Genomic DNA, 24063 nt, shown 5'->3' with positions numbered 1-24063 from the left:
CGGCTCTGCGTTGTGCATCTCCTAATGACGAATGCGTGGGAGGGCCAGGTCAGGAATGGTTTCCACTCCAGTGCATTGATTGTGTGGTTGGCACTGGGCTCAATTAAAGTATAATAACCTGGTAATCTCGCTCCTTTCTCCATTCAGACTGCTGCGCACTGAATAGAGCCAGTGAAAGGCTATAGGTTTTGAAAAGTAGGTGAACTCCCGCCGCTTCGTCTGAGCAGTTTGTGTCTAGTCAAGTAAAATGACAGGCGGAAGAGACAACTCCCCAAAATGTTGCTCCCATGACTTGCATCATTACTTCTGTTTATGTTTCAATAAGATAACACTTGTTCTTTATTTTTCTTTCTAGGCTACGGACTGGATTTCTAGCGAGCTTCTCACCACGGAGGAAAGACAAGCTGATGTGAGAAAGGAGATATGTCCTTTACGGGAAGATGCTGCGTGCCCCATCTCCTGGTTCTTCTCACATTCGTGTTCAGTGGGGAAAGAATTGAGGCACAAAGAGCAGGTACACGTGGTTCAGCTTATGGCCTCCTGCTAAGTAGCTGCTGCGGCTTTTACGTGGCTGAGAAGCTGTCATTGCTAGGAGGAAAACAATAAAAAACCCAAGCGAGATGTTTACTGCTGAAAAGGCATAAGATGGACTTTAGGGGATGGACATAGCTCAGGGTTCAAGGTTATGATTTACCTAGGGTCTCTGATTTTGCTGCAGGCTTAGGAAGGTTATCTCAGCTACCCAGAGCAAGGGGTCAGCACGCAGTTTACTCTGGGTGTGCTTCATCTACCCTGTGCTGGCAACAGAGATCACTTCTTCTGTTGCCTTCAGTGGGTTTCAGGTTAGACCTGGTGAATCTTCCATCTGCCCAGGACTTTCCTAGTGAGCTAGACAAGGCCAGGGCACAGTTCACACCCTGTCTTGGTTCATACTGTCTAGTTAGTAGTGTGGTCCGTGGCATGGCTTTTGGCCTGTGCTGATGAGCACTCTCCCCCAAATGCCACTGAATGCATTAGAGGATGGGGCAGCCGAGGAAGTCTTGAGGTTGTTTCTTGAGGGGTAGTAGGAAGAGTTGAGTCACCTGGATGTGAATGATACTATATCTCAGGAACAGAAAATGGTTGCAGACCCACACAGTTTATTGATATAAAAGCCCAACATTACTTTTAGATAGAGACTTTCTGTCTCTTTTTCTAGGAAAGATGCTGTTCTGTAGCTTTGGGTAATTTATACAAAAGAAAAGGACGTTTCAGACCTTCTCTCAGTCTAAGGAATAGCTGCTTTACAGTTTTGTTATGTGATCTATATAAGCCTTTCTGGATGAACAGGAATAAGTACTTAGTAACAACAAAGTGAAATATCTTTTTTTTTTTTTCTGTCTGTGGATCAGTCACAGGAAGGATATGGTGGTACCATTTATATGTTCATTCTGTGATTACTTTGAATAATTTTGAGCTTATGGCTTGTTTGTGAACTATTTTTAATGGCAGTACTGCAAAAGGTTTGACTCAGTGTCTGAGTGGATGAACACAACTCCTGGAATTATGCTTCCAGAGAGCATTCCTGTAATTACAAAATTGAAAGTTCACTTTCTATGAATTATCTCCCATATCCCCTTAACATGAACTGTTCCTGCCAGTAAACAATATTATTATAGCATTCTTGGAAAACAATCAATTTTGTCCAGCAGTGGACATTACTGTGCTAAAAATGCAGATTAATACTTATTAAAAGCTTTTCTGCAGCATTTAATCTCGCTGCCATCAGGTTTGTAAGCAGAGAATCACTGCCTCTAAGAAAATGATCCTGAAAGACCATCTTTTTCTTCCCTGCAACACTGCCTGAATAGCCATCATTTTTTAAACCTTAAACCCTCCTTGTTTTAAGGCTCACTGCCCTTGCACACAGATAGGATTCATTCTGTCTGTTCTGTCTGTTTCTAAATTGCAGTCATCTCACCTGCTGAGAGTCGTTAAAATGAGCAACGGGAAGGTCTGCACACCTCATGGGCTTTATACTCAAACCTTTACATTGTCTAGTTAGTCTCACTTAATATTCTTTCAGACAGAATAGATAAATGTAATAATGAATTTCTGAGGAGGGAGAAGCAGAGATTTCTTGCTTACTTTTTACTGTTCTACATTATATTCTTTATATTCTGCAAAAATCAAGCAGACCTACACTTGGCAGTCTAGCTGATGTACACAGATGTAATGTAACTTACATCCCATAGTATAAAATTATATACACCATCATCTCCACACTCTGATTACCTTTGAGAGAGTTACTGCATGTATGCAGACAGACCTTTCTTTGTGTTTAGGGATAAGCATTCCTTCACTCACAAAAAGCCATCACAGGAAACGATCTCACGTGGACAGGTTGTTTCCAATGTGATCCTATGTGGATGGGTTTTTCCTGACCTGCTCCCAACCCCAAGTGCATAGGTTTTTCCCATAGACACTGAAGGAAGAGCAGCACCTGGGATGCACTCTGCTATGGAAGTTAACACGGCAAGAGATGGTGCTCATTTTCCATTGTCACCTGCAGCACAACCTCGTGTATATTCAACCCCTTTCACAGCCATCATGCAATTCCATGGGCACTGACCTACAGTGTTATAATGCCTACCTATAGTATTTCACGCTTACCTGAAGGTAAATGGTTTCAAAATAGAGGGAAGTGGATTCAGATTAGAGATCAGCAAAACATTTTTATGCTGAGGGTGGTGGAACACTGGCCCATGTTGCCCAGAGAGGTGGTGGATGCCCCATCCCTGGAAACATTCAAGGCCAGGTTGGATGAGGCTCTGTGAAATCTGATGTGGTTGGAGATGTCCCTGCTCCTTGCAGGGGGGTTGGTCTAGATGACCTTTGAAGGTCCCTTCCAACCCAAACCATTCTATAATTCTATGATTCTAAATCCTCTTCATGTGGCTGAGCTACCCACGCTCTCCTTTCCAGTGCAGTGGGCTCTTTTAGGATTCCTGTCTTCTTCAGGGCAGGTGCACAGCCTCAGCATGATCAAATAATTCTGAACTGTAAGGTTAAATCTGGGTGTGGGAGAAGACTTTGTTACCTTCCTGTAGGCTCAAATGCTGGAACTCTATGAGGAGATACACCAACATCATCATTCCCTCTACGTCTGGCTAGTATGATTCATATTTCTGTTCACTGAGCTGGCTGTCATGCAAGTGCTTGACTGAGTGAACTGTGTGTAACACCTCCATACTCTTCGGTCTGTTCCAGGGGAAAAAAATCCTAGTCCTTAGCTAAAATCCATATCGATCTATTTACATCAGTGCTTTAGCTCTGGTCAGGAATGCAGCAAGGACAGACTGCTTCCTAAGGGACAGGGAACTAGGAGCTGGGGGTCCCACCACCCCCAGCCAGGGAGCAGGGCAAGCCTAGGTGATGGCAGCCAGGCTCAACAGACAATCCAGATTCCCAGACAAGCTCATAGCAATGAAGCAGGTCCAAGATCAAGCCAGAAACACGAGCCAGCAAGTCAATAGCTGGATCAGGACTAAAGACAGCAGCCGGGGTCAGCCATTCTCCAGGGAAGTGCACAGAGGTGAGAGAGCTGCAAGGTATTAGTCCCTGATGGACCCTTGGTTGTTGCGACCTGGCTGGAACCAGTCTGATGTGAAAACATGCAAACTGTACAGTGGGAATGTCAATTTTTCATGTATGGAGAGCTAAACTGTCCTTAGTGCACATACCCTGGAGTTGTGTATTCTCACAAATACTCTCAGATTATCTGACCGAAGGAGGTAGGTTGGTCAGTCCAGGTCAGTGCCCAGCAGAGGTCATTAACATGGTTGTGATGGGAACAATTGGGGGAATCAGGGCCCTGCAGTGAAACGGGAGTCAACAGAACAGATCTACTCTCAGTGGGTGTGGGTAGATATGGGATACCTGCTCAGACCCTGGCAAAGCATCAGGCTTTAAAGGTGATTGTCAACAGTTTGGGGGACAGATACGGCATCTCCAGTTCATTGAGACAAGAAAAGCCCTGTTACTCTGAGAGAAATAAAGTGGCATAGGCACTGGTATGGGCCAGCTCTCTTGTCTTGTACCATATGTGTTCTCTGCATGGTTGGTCAAATTAGCTTTTTACCCTTGGTTCAAGCAAGCAGTTGTACATTGTGACATGACATGAGACAAGAACTACTGGTGAAACAATGGTTGGTGGTTGTTACCATAGACAAACTGACTTTGTAGAGCAGCCTTCAATCTTGAAACTCTTAATTTGCTAGGGACTATGGTCTATAATAGTGAATCAAATAAACATATGTGTATATATATAAATTTTGTCCAGTTTGGGCATTATGTTAATAAATTGTTGGCATCTGTGGACATTTATGAATCCACTGCCTCTTGGCTTGCATATATTCAGAAAGAGCTAAAAAACATCTCCTGGCAGATCTACATTCCTGGCAAGTGGCTGACAAATATATGACCAGTCTGGCTTCATAGGGCAAGCAAGCTGCAATTAAAATACATTTGCCTTTTGGATTACACAGGCCTCAGATTACAAATATCATGGCTGGAGCCAAAAGAGTGGTTATGGAGATAAGTGAACTTTGCCCGTACAAAGCTACTGCCCTTTGTTGTCAAGGAAGCCATCCCAGTATTCCGTGAGTCATCCTTTAGTCAATAGTCAATGGCAGAGCCTCAAAAATCAAAGTAATCTTGTTAGAAACTTGCTTCACTAAGACATCATGCTGAGCAAAAGAACTGCTTCTAGCTAAGCATAAATAAATCATAATGTTAGTGCAAGAGGAAACATGAAAGCTTCACTACTCACGGTCAGAATTGGCATAGGCAAGGTTAGGGCAGGTCTCTTGATCTGCCAAGGTCAGGGTAGAGCATTGCCTGAGCAAAGGAGCTGCAATGAAGTTTGAGAAAAATAGCTTCATATGCATGCAGATGGTGTAGGTGAAAGATTGAGCAGAGGCAGTTAGTAGTGCAGGAAAAGAAAGGGTTTGCATTTCAAAGCAAAGTGTGTGCTGATCTGCTATAGATGTCCTGAAACAGATGAGGTGAATCACAAGGAAGAAAGGCTGAGAATCTGCACTTTCCCTGCAGGACACGGAGAGGGTTTACTGCGTCCTCCAAATTACTCACTAGGGAGCCATGCCTGGGGAATATTTGGTATGTCTGGTACTCTTCTTTCATCTTCCCTTAGTGATATTTTCTGCCGCTCTTGCAGGTTGCAAGAATGTTCACTATGACCTTGTCTTCATCTTGGATGCCTCCTCCAGTGTTGGAAAAGAAGATTTTGAGAAAGTTCGGCAGTGGGTATCTAATTTGGTGGAAACTTTTGAGATCGGCCCAGACAAAACCCGTGTCGGTGTGGTGCGATACAGTGATCGTCCAACCACAGAGTTTGACCTGGGAAAGTACAAAACTCGCGAGGAAATCAAAGAGGCCGCACGAAAAATTAAGTATTATGGGGGTAATACGAACACTGGAGATGCTCTCAGGTACATCAACACCTACAGTTTCTCCAAAGAAGCTGGTGGAAGACTTAGTGATCGAACTGTTAAGAAAGTGGCTATACTTTTGACTGATGGAAGGAGCCAGGATTATGTCTTGGATCCAGCCACTGCAGCCCGTCAGGCTGGGATTAGGATCTTTGCTGTAGGTGTTGGCGAAGCCTTAAAAGAGGAACTCGATGAGATTGCTTCAGAACCCAAGTCCGCTCACGTGTTTCATGTCTCTGATTACAACGCCATCGACAAAATTCGGGGGAAGCTGAGAAGACGTCTCTGTGAAAGTAAGTAGAGCTCCCAGTTCTTCTACGTAATTATAATAGGTTCAGTTATCATGTAGGTATGAAAAGCTGTGATTGTTTTCTTTCACGCTTATAATTCTGTACTGATAATTCCTTATTTTAGTGTTTTCCACTCTGTTACACTCTGTAAAAAGTCATTTTACTACCTGGAGCATGACGATGTGCTCACTTCTGGGTTCTTCTGCCCAAATCAGCATTAAATATAGGTCAACTTCTAGTGAATTCCCTTTTGATTCTAATATTAATTATAATACGTTGGACTACTGAACATGAAAGGTGACATCTTATTTATGTGCAGAATTTGGTTTATTTTGTATAGGAACTGGAGTTTTCCCACTTATTTTCTGGCATTATACTGTGAAAAGAGTGTTCCAGATGCTGCTGAAAATGATTCTTTAGACACTTGTGCTTTTCTCCCTCTCAGCATCCCAAGTCTACTGACAATTGGCATTCACTAGTGCTCTGGCTATCAACCATATAAACCTTGGTGATGTTTTGAATGGCTTTTAATGGAGAACAGTGTGTGAAATTTACACTGAATAAATAAGCATTGAATTTCCAGCCGCCAGTGAAGAGGACTGTAATGGCATTATGATTGGTATCTCCCAAAACTTGAAAGGGAACAACAATTGCATAGTCCTTTCTCCTTCCACCACTGACAAATCACTCTCTCATTCTTTGTGACTACATACAAATTACCTGGTTTTGTTGCTTTTCTCAGTGCCTGCTGTGGTTGCTGTGACTTCTTTAGGTGAAAATCATGAGACACTGCTCTGATTCCTGGGTCTGAACTTGAAAGACAACTGATTACTCCCTGTGTAATGCTGTAACACACTGCAGTGTTAAAATGACCAGGTCTGCAGGCCAGAAACTTGTGTTACTGTCAAGTAGGAGAGAATAGAATAAGAAAGAGTAGAGTAGAGCAGAGCAGAGTAGAGTAGAATGGAACAGAGTACAAAAGACTAGTCTAGACTAGACTAGACTACTTCAGTTGGAAGGTATCTACAATGATTGTCTAGTCCAACTGCCTGACCACTTCTTCCTAATGTCCAGTCTAAACCCTCCCAGCACAGCTTTTAACTATTCCCATGCGTCCTATCGCTGGGTACCAGGGAGAAGAGATCAGGTGACAGTAAGTTGCCTGAAAAAACCCAAGCCTTGTAGGTTGTATTTTGAGGCTTTTTTATTGCTCTCTGTTACCTCCATTTGTAAGGAAAAAGTGCTAACTTAATGTTCTGGGCTTATGTATGCTTCTTAAACAGTGACTAGAACAAGCAGGCATAAACCCATTACCCAACGATATTTAGGCACTACTGGTTTTTTTTGCAGCCCGAATAAAAGTGGGTAAGGACAGTGTAACCCAAATATGAGTGAGAGTCATGGTGGATATTGGCTGTAAACTGTGCAGACTGAAGGAGCTGGGTCTTTTTCCCTGATAATCTCATTTCATCATACACATGACTGGGGTGGAATAAAGGAAAAACCCTTCTTGTGGGCACACTCAACCATCTCAACTTCCTCCTGTAGCTCCTGAACTCACAAAAGGTGATTTTCCTGTGAAATTTTATTACATTCCTTTTCTAAAGCAAGTGTTTTCAGTACTTCGTACTGGGGTCTTTTTTTTGTGACCTTCTCAAAAAAATCATTTACCTATCTGTCAGAGCATAACGACATTTGTCTATGGCTTTCTGAGCCCATACTGTGTCCACATGTGTGAGCACACCACTCCTCATTAGATTGCAAAGGATTGCTGTAAGCATCCTTCATCCTGAGTGTGATAGCCATCACTCTTCAGAGTGTTTGCTTCCACCTGCATTAGTGGGTCCTTTGAGGACCAATGAAGGCTCTAAAAGCCTAAGTGAAGGGGAAGGGTTTAGCTTTATTAGGTAATGGGAACATTTAAGGGGAAAACAGGCTGGTAAGTGGATTGGTTTCAGTGTAAGAACAAAGAGAATCAGACTTTTGTCAATGAACATTAACAAGGAAGGGAGCAGAGAGGAGGGAATTAGCTGAATGAACATTGAGTAGATAATATGCACATATTGAAGATCACTCCGGTGGAGATGTAAGGATTCTAACAGTGACAAGGACGATTGAGTATCCAGGTACATGGGACACAGTGAATGCAGGTGGATTAGAAGAAGTGGATGCAGGATAGAAATAGGGGTTATCAACTAAGGCAGCAAACACAGGTGCAACGGAGTGATTTCCACAGCAACAGCTGTCATAGCTGTTCCTGAGCAGTGTTCTTCTGATCCAAGGACCCTGGTGAGATGCTGTAACATCCCTGGATCCTTCATCCCTAAAGGGGGCCTACAGGAAAGAAGGGGAAAAACTCTTCAGTAGTGCCTGTTGTGACAGGACAAGGGGTAATGGTTTCAAAATAGAGGGAGGTAGATTTAGATTAGATATTAGGAAATTTTTTTTTTACATTGAGGGTGGTGGTACACTGGAACAGGTTGCCCAGAGAGGTGGTGGATGTCCCATCCCTGGAAACGTTCAAGGCCAGGTTGGACGGGGCTGTGAGCAACCTGATGTGGTTGGAGATGTCCCTGTTCCTTGCAGGGGGTTGGACTGGATGGCCTTTGAAGGTCCCTTCCAACCCTAACCATTCTACGATTCTATTCCAGCCTTCATGGGAGGCACCACCTTCTCCGTGTCTGGCCTCAGTCCCTTTCACTGCAACTGGAATCTGGTTTTGTCGTGTTTTCACTGGATATCCAAAAGTTTATTCTCTTCCTCTGTATATCAGTCTTTTCTGCTTGGAAGGCCTTTACATATCCTCCCTAAGTCTCTTCTTCATAGATTTAAAGCAAGGAAACTGCTCTGTGGCAGTCTTGTCATATTTATTTATTTCATTTATTGATTTTCATGCAAAATGTTTTTAATGGGCATGATGTTAGATCACATCTAAACAAGAAATTCTTGCTGTCACTGAAGCTGGCCACTGAAACAGAGGATGGGACAGTGAGAGCACCATCAGCAGAAGTATTATTGCAGAGATTAGGTGACTATTTTTGCTGTCTGGATGTGTGAAGTGGAACTGGTTTGGGGCTGGTGGAGAACAGGACCAAGCATTTTCTTGTGCACGTGCCACTTTTAAATTCCATGTTAACACAGTAGGAACAGGAAAGGAGTTCACAGTAAGGGCTGTGCCTTACACATATTTAGAAGGTAAAACTTTTAATGGCTGTTGTAGTTAACTTTCTGTGGTTTTAGTGACAGCACTGCATAGAACAGGAGCATACAAACCACCGGGTGGGTGGAGGACGTGATGAGGGCACATGCCAAGTTGCTGTTGAGTTCGTGCACATTCTAAGAGAAAAGCATATAGTGCCACAGCCAGGCCAGGGTTTTAATAGACATAATCCTTTGTGAGCTCCCAGGAGACACATGAATCAAAGAGTGGAAATGGTAGAGAGAAAATTTTTCTGTTGTACTGACCAGTGATGAGTTTTCCAGTCCTTGTACTGCTGTATTACAGAAACGTGAAGAGTCGCGCAGTGTTGCAAATCCTGGATTTTGTGCCAGCAGCTGTTCAGAATCACTTGTCTCAGGTCTCACTGGACGTCTGTTCGGGACTCAGTCATTCTGTCTTGCTATATTTGACTGGATTTATTGCTAAGAACATGGCGTTAAGTGCATTAATAGCAGTTTAGCTCTCATTTGATCTCGTGGAAGTGAGCATAGCAGAATTGAAAAATAACATGTCTGCTCAGTGGGACATTGTGGCAGGGGGAGATATTTTTGCCAAACATCTCCATTACATTCTGGACTATAGTTAGCAGGGAAAAATGGGTGATGCTTTCACAGGAAAGCAGGAGAGACACATCCTGCTAAAAATTCCAGAGATGCTACATGCTTTCTAAATAGGATTTCTTCTTATATGTGTAGCGATAACAACAGGCAGCTATGAAATATTTAAAAATATACTAGCATCTGCTTCTGGTAGGTAAATAGTAAGTTTATGTTTGTCAAAGAAAGATAACTTCTTTGATTTCAACCCAGATTTGATTTAAAGCTGGATTTGATAAATTACTGCACCTACAATGTTGTCAACCTGGCTTGAAACTGGTGTTTAACACTGTAATCTGAAATTTAAGCCTCAATGGAGGAGTCATTGCAATGGTGACCTAAACCACCTGTACCTGCTCAGAGGTAATTGTTTCTTAAAAACACTAAAAAATTGCAGTTCTTGGGATTCTATAATATTTGAGTTTATTATATTATCAGTAAGCCAGGCAAGTGATAAGATGCAGTTTGCAAAGCTGAGCAAAAACATTCTCCAACAACATTCACACTCTTTACTGGATCCATAAAGCAGAAGGCTGTGACTTGGCACCCTTGGAGTACACAGCATGTGTGTGTGATTACTAAGCCTCTACCCTACTGCAAAAGTCAGATTTCACAGCTGGAAAATACATTTGGCTGTAGAGGTACAGTCTCTGCTAAGATATAGGTCTTTTTTTTTTTTTTTCTACAGCTAGTAACAGAAGAAACACAAGCAGATGTTTTCTAAGGAATTACTATAGCAGTATTGTGCTTGGCATTTGTCTGTGTCCAGTAGTGACTTTCTATAACCAGTTTTCAGTTGTCTGTGAGCTTGTGGAAGGCCAAAGGACTGTGTTATCCTATGAATCTCAAATGCTTTGGAAACACAGAGAGATGAAGCTGAAATGTTTCAATGACTGCTTGGTATCAATGGTTTGTGATTGATTTCAGTTGATATAGTGAGGCCTGTGAGAAAATATCAAAAGCAGTCACATGTTCAGATGATTCATAACATTTATTTTCCTTTTTGTACATGTCTGTTGACGTTGAGTTGTGTATGCAGTGCATAAAATAGAGGTCTTATGCTACCACTCTTCTGTTTCTGATGCAAAAGGGCTTCCAGTCTTCACGGCAACACATTGAACACCTTTCAAAATAATGGTCTAAAAGCTTCAGAGATGTCTTTTTCTGAAGTCAGCTTTGCTCAGGTTCATGGTATGTTCACAGAAGAACAGCGACTGACTTCGTCTTGGCCTCCAATGTTAGAAATATGTCATGCACAAAGACCATGACAAAGGGTAGGCGTCTGAATTGTCGTATCTTGACTGACAGTTCCTAAAAGACCCAATATAGTCAAATCTTACATGAGTACTGAAATATCTGAACACATCACCACTTAACAGTATTTGCCTAACTGTTGACCTCCATTTTATACTTTTTGTTGAGCTCTTGAGATTTTGCTGTAAAAGCATTATTTTCTAGATAGCTTTGCATTAGACATCATGGAATAGGAAAGGAGGTGGAACTCAACAAGCTGACAACACTGAGAATCCTTAAGTTTTTTAATGAACTCAATTGTGGTAGTGGTTTTAACTCTTAGTTTGTTGAGCAGAATTTGTGGACATGGGAATTTGTAGACTGGTTTTACTTTACAGTTGGAGTATGTCTTTATTTGAGTTCTTCAAAAGTTCAGCTTAGCAGTAGTTTCAAGTTTTGTTTTGTCTTGTTACAAGAGCTCTCTTTCATTGCAATGGCTTTTAGAGTCCTCTTATAAATGTGAACATAGCTTCTTGTCCTCTGGCAGAGCTTGGTAGATGGCACCTATACATTTACTGGGAAAAATCTGTGGCACCCATCTCCACGTTGAATGCAGGGAAGGTTGAGCTGTTTTGAAGTAATAACTTAGGTTTAACAGACTGGGTAAAGTCTGATTAGCATAATATGTTCCATGACGACAATCTAACTCTTGTGCTTCTAGCTCCTGTATACATCACACCTAAAACCAGGCAGCATCCTTAGTGAGATATTCCACACTCCACTGCTTAACAGTATGTTCAGGCTAAGTGCAGCTACTAATATTTTGATTCTCACTTGAAAATCTAGTCACTTCCAGGTGGTTTCAGAAGTATGATGAAAGCTCAGCAGACAACTGCAGGTTTTTTTTTAAAGCTGCAGCTAGGCAGTGACCCAGCTGGTATCACCTCTGGTATCTCCTGTTGCTTCTTGATGCTCTTCTTCCTCAGCTGCATCAGTGGCTTTGTAACATCTCCAACCTCTATCAATCTCTCATGTCACAGATGACAGGATCGCACATCCTTTTGTTTCCACATTTGCTGCCTAACTGTGAATTCCTGCGAAGGCATGAAAGGCCTGCGACAGAATTTCCACCTGATTTATCTTTTGATTGAAGGAGAAGAAAAGAATTCACTTTTCATAGATGATATCCTGGGAGGAGATAAAATATTTGATGGGCTTAGTGTTGATGACATTATGCAACTTTCTCCTACCGTTGGAGTTGAAGGACAGCCTGGTATCTTGGATTATGGCTCCAGGAAGCACAGCAAAGATACTTTTTTTTTTTTCTCTTACAGCATTTTTGTTTTCAAATCAAATGCCTAAAACTCTCAGATCTGATTTTTCACTTGGTCCAGTCACCACCAGCTCAGAGAAGGACAGTTCCAGAGCTGGTGTCCGGCAGGCAGAACTCCTTGGGCTCAGGGAGTGAGCAGTGGCTGTTGGCTGCTCCTTGGTTCCTCCACAGACCACGTAGAAGTCACTGTTTTCCCAGAAGATGACTGCCGTTCTGTTCTGCCACTGTGCAATCTCCATATCATTTAAATAGCTTCCTATTTCACTTGGGAATCTGAAATGAATAGGTTTATTCTAAGATTAGCAACAGTGCAGTTTTCTGACTAGTTAAAGCCAGCCCCACTACTAAAAAAGTCTTATTTTTCCTAACTTCCTTCTCCCATCTGCCAGCACAGGCATTTCTGTGGCCCCATCATGAACTGCAGCAGGAGCCAATGAATGATTTTGTTTTATTTCCCAGATTAGCTTTTACTCAGATTTAGTTCAACGTGCAGCCACATGGACATTTGTTGTCCCAGGGGAGGAACTGACGCGAGGTGAGAACAAATAACAGGGGACAGGAGGCAGACCTGGACTGCATCCTTTGGTACAGTGCTAGTTCACATCAGCTTGATGAACACTAGCTAAAAACTTCAGAAAGCTGAAGAAAATCCGCCCTGTGCTCCCACCATAAATGTGAGCCTGTGCTCTGCGATCCTCAAAGTGCATGGCCAGGCAGGTTCTTCCCATCCAAACTCCACTTCTAGGCTTCAGCACAGCTTCCTTGCCTTGAATAAACTGCGTGTTTAACAAAAACATTGGGGGAGGTAGCTGTAGTGACAGAGCCCTCCCTCCTTAGGCACGCGTGGTGTCTGGCTGGGAGCATCTTTCCGGGAGTTGCTGGTAGGTGGGATAAACAAGCTGACCATCACTTGGATACAAACTCTCTGTCAGCCACGTTGATATTTCTATGATCCTGCATTCGGGTACCTTCTCTCCCCTGGAACAGATGTTAGCTCTGTTACAGGTTTGAAAAGTGCTTTATTGATTTATTTTTCTTCCCTTGTATGTTCAAAAAAGCAATGTCTTAGGCATTGCCATCAGGTGATGAGAAAATTCAGCCTTGCAGCAGCTGTGGCCTGATTTATCTTTTTTTTTTTTTTTTTTGCTGAGGGAGCAAAGGCAGGAATTCAACAGTCATCCAAACAACAAAGTTTTAGAAGTAAGTCTGCGGCAGAAAATGGTGTTACTTCTACTCTTCTTCGATACAGCTGAGAATAGGAGCCTGGTCCAAACCTGCAGCTTTATACAGACTGCTGGGAACCTTAATAAGGGACTCTGAAGGTAGATGTATAATAAAATGAGATCAGTTAAACTTTGCCTTTCTCATCTCTGCTTTCTTTCTTTAACAGTTACATACAAATCATAAAATATGCACAATCACTTCATGTAAAGCACTGAATCTCTGCACTGCCAACAACATCTTGTCCGAAATCACAGAATCCAGCTGAATGATAGCATCTCTGCTAGCTTGTAACAGTTTTTCTTGCGCTTCAGACAAGAAATCTCTGTGAACAATGCTTGATGTACAGTAAAACTAATTGTAAAGGCAGAGAGACGATTAGACTCATGACAAATAAAAGTGAGTCCCAGACATTCAAAAGAAACATTGAGACAATCAGGAAAAGTATGGGTCTCAGTGGCAGGAGAAATTACATCTTATGAAAAAGTAATGTGCCGTTTAGAGAACAGAAAGAGGAAATATATGGTGGCTATGGGAGCCATTTCTAAATAGTGTAGGAATGAAAGCAAAATACAGAAATAGGCACAGGCAAGAGGCTGGAACCTACTGCCATGTGGTGAAAGTTATTAGTAGCTTGTTTTTCCACACCACCTGCAGCCCTCATTGATTTTGCAGGAGCTGTGGGTGCTCAGCACTTTCAAAATTAGGCTGTGGAGCCAGTACTCATCCAGCTGCAACCAGGAGGAGGCTTTCTGCCTACACTGGTGGAGTCCCAGTGATGGGCTAAAAGAGAGGACTCATTCGTGGGGTAGCACTGGCTGCCTTGGTGTTTGCTTTCTGGTGGACTGATAAGGAATGAATAACCTCTGAAGCTGGGCAGATGCTGAGCAGGAGACAGGGCAAGGCACACAAAAACTTCTGAGATTTCAGGTTTAGTTACAGGCTTTTCTCTCCAACGAGAACAGAGAGGTGAGGAGGAAACCCTTCGTATGTGTCCTTCACAAAGCTAAAATGTTTATGTTTTAAACCTCAGCAGCTATTGTGCAGTCAGGGCTTTCTTCCTCTTTCATTAACAGCCCCTAAACTGACCTCAGACTGAAAGAACACCACTTATTTAATGTTCCAGGCCTGCTGCCTTTTTTATTTTTTGTGCTTTATGTGGCTGTTCTCATAAAAATCTAACGGTATCCTTCAGCATAAGCTATAAATGGAGCTAGACCATCCCCTGCTCTGCTTAGGTGCACTTGCTGTAAATTAAAGATTTCCTCTGCTCTCTCTTGATTTTGGGGACGTACTTTGATTTAGGATAGGGAACTCCAACTCTGGAAAGATGCTATGGAGATTTAGTCCCAGTTCTGCTGATGGAGCTGGTAAAATTTACTGCATATGATAAAATGTGAATGTTCATCAGGACATGCAAAACCCCATGCAATGCCTCAAAAGTCCCATCATAGCAGATCATACTTTTCCTGGAATCCTGTGTGTTTCCTGAACCCCGCAGCTTCTTATGAAATTAATGTTTCTGTAAACCTCACATAGCAATGGTGAACTTGATCTCCTGGCTTCATATATTCAAGCCTCAAAATCTTGTGATGAATAACTGCAATGAGAGCTGCAGAATCTCCTATGACAGGTAATGAGGGAGCTTCCAGTTCTGTGTCTTGCTAAGCTGTCTTTAGAAGCCTGTGTTGCTTATCCCTGTGCCACGGACAGAAACAAAGCTCATCATTTAAATTTCTAAGGGCTTATTTTGAAACTGTAGGTAGATCTCTGATACATGTAAACCTTGTGAAGATTTTCTGCAAAAGAGATCTTCATGTTATTACTGGGGTTCAAACACAAATGGCTTAACCATTTCCTTTTTCATCCTTTGGTAATATGAATTGGTGCATCCTTTCTTCTGGGGAAGTTTGTAAAGGTTATTAGCCCTTGCTGCCACTGAATTTCAGCTTCTCATTTTGTTTTTAAATGAACTGAGCCAACAGGCAAAATTGAATTGTAATGTACCGGTCTGCTGAGAATATTTCTTCCTCAGTGGTAGAGCTGCAGCGTGGTTTAGCTGGTGGGCTATTTTTGTTAGTAAATTGTAGGGTTAGTGTTTCAATCCCATCAAGTTCCCTACCAGTTACACCCAAAGACCAAATTCCTTTCCAAATCAGTAATCTTGTTTATAATGTGAAACAAAAGCAGTGGGAGCGTTTTGAACACCTAGGAGAACTGCTTTTCGATAAAGGAGTAATTAGGTTCTTTAAAATGCAAATAAGAGATTGTAACAGGCTCTGATGTATGAATGTAGTTACAAATGATGGAGAACAGTTCAGAGTTTTTCATAAAAGGCCTGTCGACATGCTCTCCATTTTGGGAACTGTGAGTACTACTGCTAATGCCGACCAGAAGTAGGGAGGGTGTCTTTCAGGGAAGGTTGCTCAGCTGGGTGCTGTGGTTTTTGTCACTTGTCCTAAACTGTTGAATAGCAGCCTCACGCTATGTTAGGTTTCAAAACTCCGTTCATTTCATTCCAGCTTAATAGTCACCATTTCGTGTCGATTTGGCTATAACTTGATCTGTAGTCTAGGAAATTAAGAAATCTGCAGATAAAATATGTGTGTGTGTGTGTGTGTATGACATATATTTATTTACATCTGTAATTATATATATATATAAACTATAGAAAATAAAACTGTGTCTTTTCAGCCTGAAGCATCAGTCTTTTTTTCTTTACCGTGAGGTAGATAAAAAGCCATAACACGTTAAAGCCATAGTGAAGACGAAATACAGGACATTTTTACTGCAGTGTAACTACACATGAGCAACCCAGTCCACTACCTCTGGGCGAGACTTCGTTTAGCTACACTGCAGTAGAAATCACTGCGCTTTGTTCCCCCAGGGTTTTACAGCAAGATGGATAGTGTGTATTTGTTATCTACTATAAAAACCTCTCAGTTTTGGCAGTGAAGACATAACATCTCTGTGAGAGGCTGCAATACTAAAATGACACAAGTAGGATGCTGCAGCAGAATTTCAGTCGCGAGAGCCTACGCTTTCTGGCAAGTCACTCTAATAGCTTGGGGGTGTTTCTGAGTTTAAAACAGATGTTGGATCAGAACTGAGATCCATAAATTGAATTAAACAATATTCTATCTTTATATTCAAGTATCTTCAGTGGGATTCATATCACCTAACTGCAATGGCCTGAAAGTTATTTGTCTAGGCTCTTTTTGATAGTCAGTGGAAAGAAATAGACACCTCCAGAGAGTGATTCATCCTTTTCAAAGATGACTGTCCAAGGCAGGCAATGTGATTCAACCTCTGAGTGCCTATCTCTTTTCATTAACTTTTGAGAGAGCTTAGAGAACTCACTCGCACCAGATTCCTCACTTTGACAGCCAAAAGCAGAAGAGTTCAGTCTTTCCCCGCCGTGTTCTGGGAATACAATAATATTTAGTTCCTTATGCCGGTAAATCAGCCTCTTGGGATTTACGTTACTGATGTGTATATAGGCCAGTGTGGTTGCAAGCTCAGACACATGCGTCGCGTTTCTCATCCAGCTACCTGAGGCTGCGATATCTGTGCAGTTGTAGTAGACAACACTGCTTTAGAGAACTCTTGTCAAATATTGTCATATGTTTTGGGTCAAGCGTTGTACTGCTAAATTGTACTTCATCCCTAAGGGACTGCTCTTGTGAGAAGAATGCGTTCCTCTGCTTTATCTTAGCCTTCCTAAATGTTGTGATAGATGGGCCCTTGAATTAAAGTGCATTGTGATACGACCTGCTGCAGTCTGTTGACTCATTAAAGCAAGGAGATAACACTTTAAAAAACAACTAATGGCTGAAATACAATTAAGGGTAACAGAGAAAGAGGCAGCTTTTTTTAATTAATGTTGTTGAAAGACACCTTTGCTGCAAATAGCCTTTTTTTGTTGTTAATTGAAGCATGAAGGTTGCATCCTGAGACAGGCCCACAAATCCACTCTTGCTTCATGACCTTTCTGGTTTTCACTGTTTACAAAGTCAGACCCCAAAACAAACTGCACGCTACTGGAATCAAAATGGGAAGGATGCCAGCTCAGACCAGCTCACGTGTTAACCAAGTCTGGTTCCCTGGTCCATACCAATTACCCTCCACACAGACAAGCTAAGAATTCACTTTTAGAACCTGGTGAAAAAACTCACTGGAAGAACTGGTGATGGTTTTGGGGCTATGAATAGAACTGGAAAGCTAGCAAACTACTTTGAACCAGTGGAGTTCCTAACTATGGATTTAGATAATTAGAATCACAGGGGTTGGAAGGGACCTTCAAAGGTCATCTAGTCCAACCCCCCTGCAAGGAGCAGAGACATCTCTAACCAGATCAGGTTGCTCAAAGACCCATCCAACCTGGCCTTGAATGTTTCCAGGGATGGGGCATCCACAACCTCTCTGGGCAACCTGTGCCAATGTTCCACCCCCCTCATTTTAAAATAAATTTTTCCTAATATCAACTCTGAATCTACCTCCCTCAGCTTTAAAACCATTACCCCTCCTCCTGTCACAACAGGCCCTGCTGAAGAGTCTCTCCCCATCTTTCTTGTAGGCCCCCTTGAGGTACTGGAAGGCCGCTATAAGGTCTCCCCGGAGCCTCCTCTTCTCCAGGCTGAACAGCCCCAACTCTCTCAGCCTGTCCTCATAGAATAGGTGCTCCAGCCCTCTGATCGTCTCCGTGGCCTCCTCTGGACTCACACCAACAGGTCCAGGTCTTTCTTATGTTTTAATTAAAAAATCCTTATTCAAGTTTTTGATGAATTCACTGCAGGTGCCATTTGCAGAAGTGTCCATGTGAATGTTGTCTCTGCAGTAGTCTCTGCTCTAGTGGAAGACAGCGTGGCTTGTTTTAAATGTTTTGACTCTTGTATATAAGCATGGCACACATAATAAGGATCACGACAGAGAGGGGATGTGTGCAGAGCAGACAATCCGAGGGGACTGAAATGATCCAGACTGGCCTTTGCATCTCAGATTCCTGAAATATAATCTCAATGCTTTCTGCTGCAACACGCTACACAGCTCCAGCAGAAGTAAGAGAGGTCTGCTTGGCTCTGTGGGAAGGAATGTCACTTAGATGTCTACAAGAAGAAACTTGGTTACCCATTTTTTAAAATTTCTGATACTGTATTTTCCTATATATATTGGCAGTGCCCAGGCCCAGGAGCCCTGTTAGAGTGCAACCACTGAGCATAATACTCCTGCCCTAGTTCAGCGTGTCCGTAAGCTACAACCATGACTCCCCTTCCAGAGAAATCACCCTCCTTCTACACTTGTGGACCTATTAGTCCAAAGCTCACTGCTTTAATGAAAAGGCAAAGAGAGCCAGAGGCAAGTCATCATTATCTGAGCTGTATCACACAGGCCATGAGACTTACTTGAATTGTGAGTATATAACATCTCATGAAAAAAAAGGCAAAATTTCCTAGAATATTTACTGTGTTAGTTACAAATCAATATATTTAGTGAGGTATCTGCTAACTGTTCCTTCAAGCTATCAGAGCTCTGTGCTGGAATAGTGAGTCATGCATGGTGATTTTTAGCAGATCTTTTTAAGGACTGGTGTAAAATCTGCAGTGCTACAAATCTTTCAGAAATTCAACATAATTTCCACTAGTCGTTCCTATTTCTAGTACCAAGGAGCTGATGCTTGGCTTGTTTACCTGCCTAATAAAATGTTCTTTGACTTTGTAGTGGCCTTGATAATATCCTGAAGAATTAATTTCCCTGGGCTAATATTATATTTATAATTTATTTGTCACCAACTGAATATTTACACGCTCACAGCTTTATATGCTGTGAGACACTGCAGATTCACACAATGTAAGAGGCTACACAGGAATCTCTTTAATTTATGGCTGGTTCAGAATCAAGGATTTTTATTGTCTATAATTAGCAACTTATCCCAGTGGGTGGGATTTTATTTTAATTGTAAATCATTTTGCATATTATTATTTAGTTAAAAATAGTCCTGGGTACTTGCTGACAGCAGAAGAATACAGCACAGGACCTCTAACAAAATAGAATTAGTAGATTGGTTGCTGCACCCTGCCACCACATTCAGCTCTACAAAATGTTTTTGAGTTGATTACATCTCTCAAGTAATTTGGCTTTGGAGGTGGATGTATTTATTTGGTTTAGAGCAGGGGGCCTGTAATAAAGAAAAGTCTCAGCTTTTTTCTTTGATTTTCATGGACACATGCCTTGATGATAACATGTTTCACCAAAATTTCCAAACCCATTTCTTGGTCTCACAGGGACAAGAAAGTTTTTCCTTGTTTAGATCCTACTGCAGGTTGTTTCTTTTTTTAAGTTCTTTTAACATTTAAAAAATGGTCTTAGTTTAGATTATAACTAAAGCAGTAAGTTTTATTTTGGGACTCTCATCTGGAGCATGGAGTGGTTTCACTCATCTCTGTTTATGCTCAGTGATATCTCACTCCTAATTACTTTCCCTGAACTAGTAGTATAGCAAGATAATAATTGTTTAGTTAACTAAACATCTGAGAAAGTATTAGACTCTGATTTGCCTCAGTTTTGTACAGCTATTTACATCAATTTTGAGTTATTTCTAGTGAATTCAATGGTTTTTTTTTTTTTTTTAATCTCACGCAGCAGGGCAGTAAAAGATGTCAAAAACTTGGTTGACCTGATTTACATGTGGTGGAGCTCCCCTTGCTCTGGGAAACTGAAGATTTTCCATGAGAAGTTTGGTGCACCCATGCATAAAAAGGATGCATGTTGGGGTTGAGAGATCCTGGTGTAGGATCCAGCCTCTTCAATCCTAGAAAACAAAAAACGTCTTGTCCCACTGGCAGGGAAGATACGCGAACCAAATGTAGAAATTCTTCTTAGGAGATTATTCCTCACTCTATATGTGCTATGGGAGGCCATGTCCCTACATCTTCCTAATGTGCTCAGCATGGTCCAGCACTCAATGTGGACCTGGCATAGCTCTGTAGGTTTCTAGATGGTCTTTCTGTTCAGGTCTCTTCTACTGCTGATTGACAGGCATTGCTGGTGTTGTGCCGGAGCGATGCTATGTTGGTGCAGTTCAGGAGTCGTCCAGGAGCACTTGAGGCTGAAATTGTGCGAGGGTGGTCCTTTCATCTTCTGTTCTTTTCTTTTTCTTTTCAATAATTGTCTTCCCTTCATCACAAAACATACAGGAGAAAAACAGCTTTTCAGGAAAAGTGTTTTCTACCCGTAACTCTGTGCTGTGGTGAAACAAGAGGGAGAAATGCCAGGAAGAGCAGATAGATTTATGCCAATAAGTTCATAGCCAGAGAGGTTGGTTTGCCTGTGGTTTTTCTCCCCCCACCCACACTTCATTATAGCATAAGCTTCCAAGTAATCTGCTGTCACCAGAAAGCAACGAGACTGAGTGCACCGAGGGCACTCACCCCTTCATCTGCTTAGTCCAGGGAGCCACTGCCTGTGACCGGATGGTTTCAAAGTGACAAGGAGATGAAGGTCAGGTCACTGAATGGAAGGTGCCGCCTGCTCATCTGATTGTGGATATGGGCCCTTCGTGGTGATCGGTGACGGGGGACTCCACATCTCCCAATGGACTCAAGCAACCTCCACAATCCTACCTTTAAATTATCCTCTTTTGGAGTACAGGCTCTATCCAGTCTCTTTTCTTTTCTCCTCTTCTATACTCAATTCTTTTTATAGCACCTACTATTTTTTTTAAAATGTATATATATCCTTATATATATATTTAACTGGAAGTGAATCAAGTTATTTTCTCTCAGTAAATGCAAATAAAATCTAGGGGCGGAAACCACAGGGGTGGCTAAAAATGCTATTCATGCTGGGTGGGTCTGTGCTTCCACGGGTGGAGTGGAGTGTCCCAATTTCAGAATAGTACAGACTGAGTTTTCATTAAATCAGTAGATGTTTAATTATATAATTTTGGATGGGAAAGTGGAGAATGCAGACATGCATCTACAGTGTATCTATAATTCCATAATAATATCTGTATTTTGGGGAGGGAAGTGTGTTGGTGTTGTTTTCTTTTTTTTTTAACACATTGCCTATGACTTTCCTAGGGTTGATAGTACCTACGAAAAAGCAGCTGAAATTAGTAAAGAGAAACCAGTGTTTGGGTGTTTTCCAGCTCTCAGGTTGAGCTTTTCATCTCACTTTCTGTCTGAAAGGTCAGGCTGAATGCCAAGTTTGATTCTCCTTACACTTTTGGGTTTGCAGCTGAGGAGGAGCTGTGCTAGGGTGACAGTGTGAAGAAGTGTTTAATGTTTTCTTTCACCTAGGAAAATGTTATCTTTCACCTAGGAAAATGTAACACAGTGCTTATTCCCATATGATTCTGTCTAGCAGCATCCCTGTGGGATACACTCATTCTTCTATGGCAGCTCTTTTCAATGAAGGTGAAGCATAAAGAGATGAAATCCCACCGTGAGAGGAGGATACTGTCTTAGTTAAAATGGGCCAGCTCAGAAAGTGATTCTAGTAAGGCCCACCATGGCAATATTCATTCAAAAGCAATTACATTTAGCAGTTTATTTACATATATAAAGTAGTTAATGCAAATAATAGATTGGATCTAAACTTGTAGCTTTACGTTTGCCTGGACAGATACTTTGTGAAGAAAACCTGGGCTTGCTCAGTATTTATGTAAGATGTCAAGAGAATCATGATGCTGTGGACATGGTACTGGCACTGCCTCCAATACAGACTCACTGAAACATTGTCATGTCCTTAGCTGTTAGTTGCCCAGCTTTCCTTTCAGATTGGGAGAGAAGGTGTGCCTATAGTCTAGTCTTGTGTCTCTGCTTTCTATGTGTAGATCCAGCAGTTACAGCAGGTGTGAACCTGCCTCATGATTCAAGACTTGTTTCTGACTAGGAGTGAATTTGGCCTTTCATCAGAAGAACTTCACTCCCCAGAGAAAATACTTCCATTCTCTCTATTAATATAACAGAATCATAGAATGGTTTGTGTTGGAAGGGACCTTAAAGATCATCTAGTTCCCCCTGCCCTCAGTACCTTCCACTAGACCAAGCTGTTCAAAGCTTTATCCACCCTGGCCTTGAACACTTCCAGGGATGGAGCATCCAAAACTTCTCTGGGCAACCTGTCTGAGTGCCTCACTACGCTTGTAGTGAAGAATTTCTTCCTTATATTGAATCTAAATCTACACTCTTTCAGTTTAAAGCCTTTATTTCTTGTGCTATCACTACATGCCCCTGTCTAAAGTCCCTCTCCAGCTTTCTTGTAGGCCTTCTTTAGGTACTGAAAGACCTCTATAAGGTCTCCCTGGAGACTGGTGACAAGCGGTGTTCCTCAGGGGTTGGCATTGGGACCAGCCCTGTTCAACATCCTCATCAATGGCATAGACAGTGGAATTGAGTGCACCCTCAGCAAGTTTTCAGATGACACCAAGCTGAGCGCTGCAGTTGACATGCCTGAGGGATGGGATGCCACCCAGAGGGACTTGGACAAGCTTGAGAAGTAGGCCCATGTGAACCTCATGAAGTTCAATAAGACCATGTGCGAGGTCCTGCACCTGGGTCAGGGCAACTTCCTGCATTGATACAGGCAGGGGGATGAAGCGATTGAGAGCAGACTTGGGGGTAATGGTGGATGGAAAGCTGGCCATGAGCCGTGAATGTGCGCTTGCAGCCCAGAAGGCCAGTTGTATCCTGGGCTGCATCAAAAGAAGCATGGCCAGCAGGTCGAGGGAGGTAATTCTACCCCTCTATGCCACTCTGGTGAGACCTCACCTGAAATACTGCATCCAGCTGTGAAGCACTCAGCACAGGAAAGACATGGACGTGTTGGAGCGAGTGCCCAGAAGGGCCACAAAGATGATCAAAGGGATGGAGCAACTCTTCTGTGAGGCCAGGCTGAGAGAGTTGGGGCTGTTCAGCCTGGAGAAGAGAAGGCTCCGGGGAGACCTTATAGCGGCCTTCCAGTACCTCAAGGGGGCCTACAGGAAAGATGGGGACAGACTGTTTAACAGGGCCTATTGTGACAGGACAAGGGGAAATGGTTTTAAACTAAAAGAGAGTAGATTTAGACTAGACATAAGGAAAATTTTTTTTACAATGAGGATGTTGAAACACTGGAGCAGGTTGCCCAGGGAGGTGGTGGATGCCCCATCCTTGGAAACATTCAGGCTGGACAGGGCTCTGAGCAACCTGATCTGGTTGGAGATGTCCCTGCTCCCTGCAAGGAGGTTGGAACTAGATGACCTTTAAAGGTCCCTTCCAACCCAAACTATTCTGTGATTCTCTGATTCTGTCATTCTATGAGTTCATGGTCACTGCAGCCAAGGCTGCCCTTGAGCTCCACATTCCCCATGAGTCCCTCCTTGTTGGTGAGAACAAGGTCCAGCATAGCACTTATCCTTGCTGGCTCCTCTATGGCTTGGAAGAGGATGTTATCATGCACACATTCCAAGAGCCTCCTGGATTGCGTATACCCTGCTATATTGTCCTTCCAACTGGTATGAGGGTGGTTGAGGTCCCTCATGATGACCAGGGCTTGTGAATGTGAGGTTGCTCCTATCTATCTATAGAGGGCATCATTTGCTCGGTCTTCCTGGTCAAGTGGCCTATAGTAGACCCCCACTGTAATGTGGGTCTACATTTTCAATATTTACTAAAAAGACTATACAGTCTCTCTGGAGCTT

At 42.5% G+C, this 24063-nt stretch overlaps 1 protein-coding gene across 1 annotated transcript in view; it reads left to right on the top strand.

The window, feature by feature from the left end:
* The first annotated feature begins 423 nt into the window (after nucleotides 1-423).
* Nucleotides 424-24063, top strand: part of COL22A1 (collagen type XXII alpha 1 chain) — a 201505-nt gene continuing 177865 nt past the window's right edge. The window contains exons 1-2 of the mRNA XM_086742654.1: nucleotides 424-514; nucleotides 5216-5782. Coding sequence (XP_086598780.1) covers nucleotides 424-514; nucleotides 5216-5782 — 658 coding nt within the window. The remainder of the gene's footprint in view (nucleotides 515-5215; nucleotides 5783-24063) is intronic.

The sequence above is a fragment of the Chlamydotis macqueenii genome, chromosome 2 (genome assembly GCF_036417535.1).
Source record: "Chlamydotis macqueenii isolate bChlMac1 chromosome 2, bChlMac1.mat, whole genome shotgun sequence".
NCBI classification, from domain to species: Eukaryota; Metazoa; Chordata; class Aves; order Otidiformes; family Otididae; genus Chlamydotis; species Chlamydotis macqueenii.
Note: the sequence above shows the minus strand (reverse complement) of the source record. Positions and strands in the feature narration are given on the sequence as shown.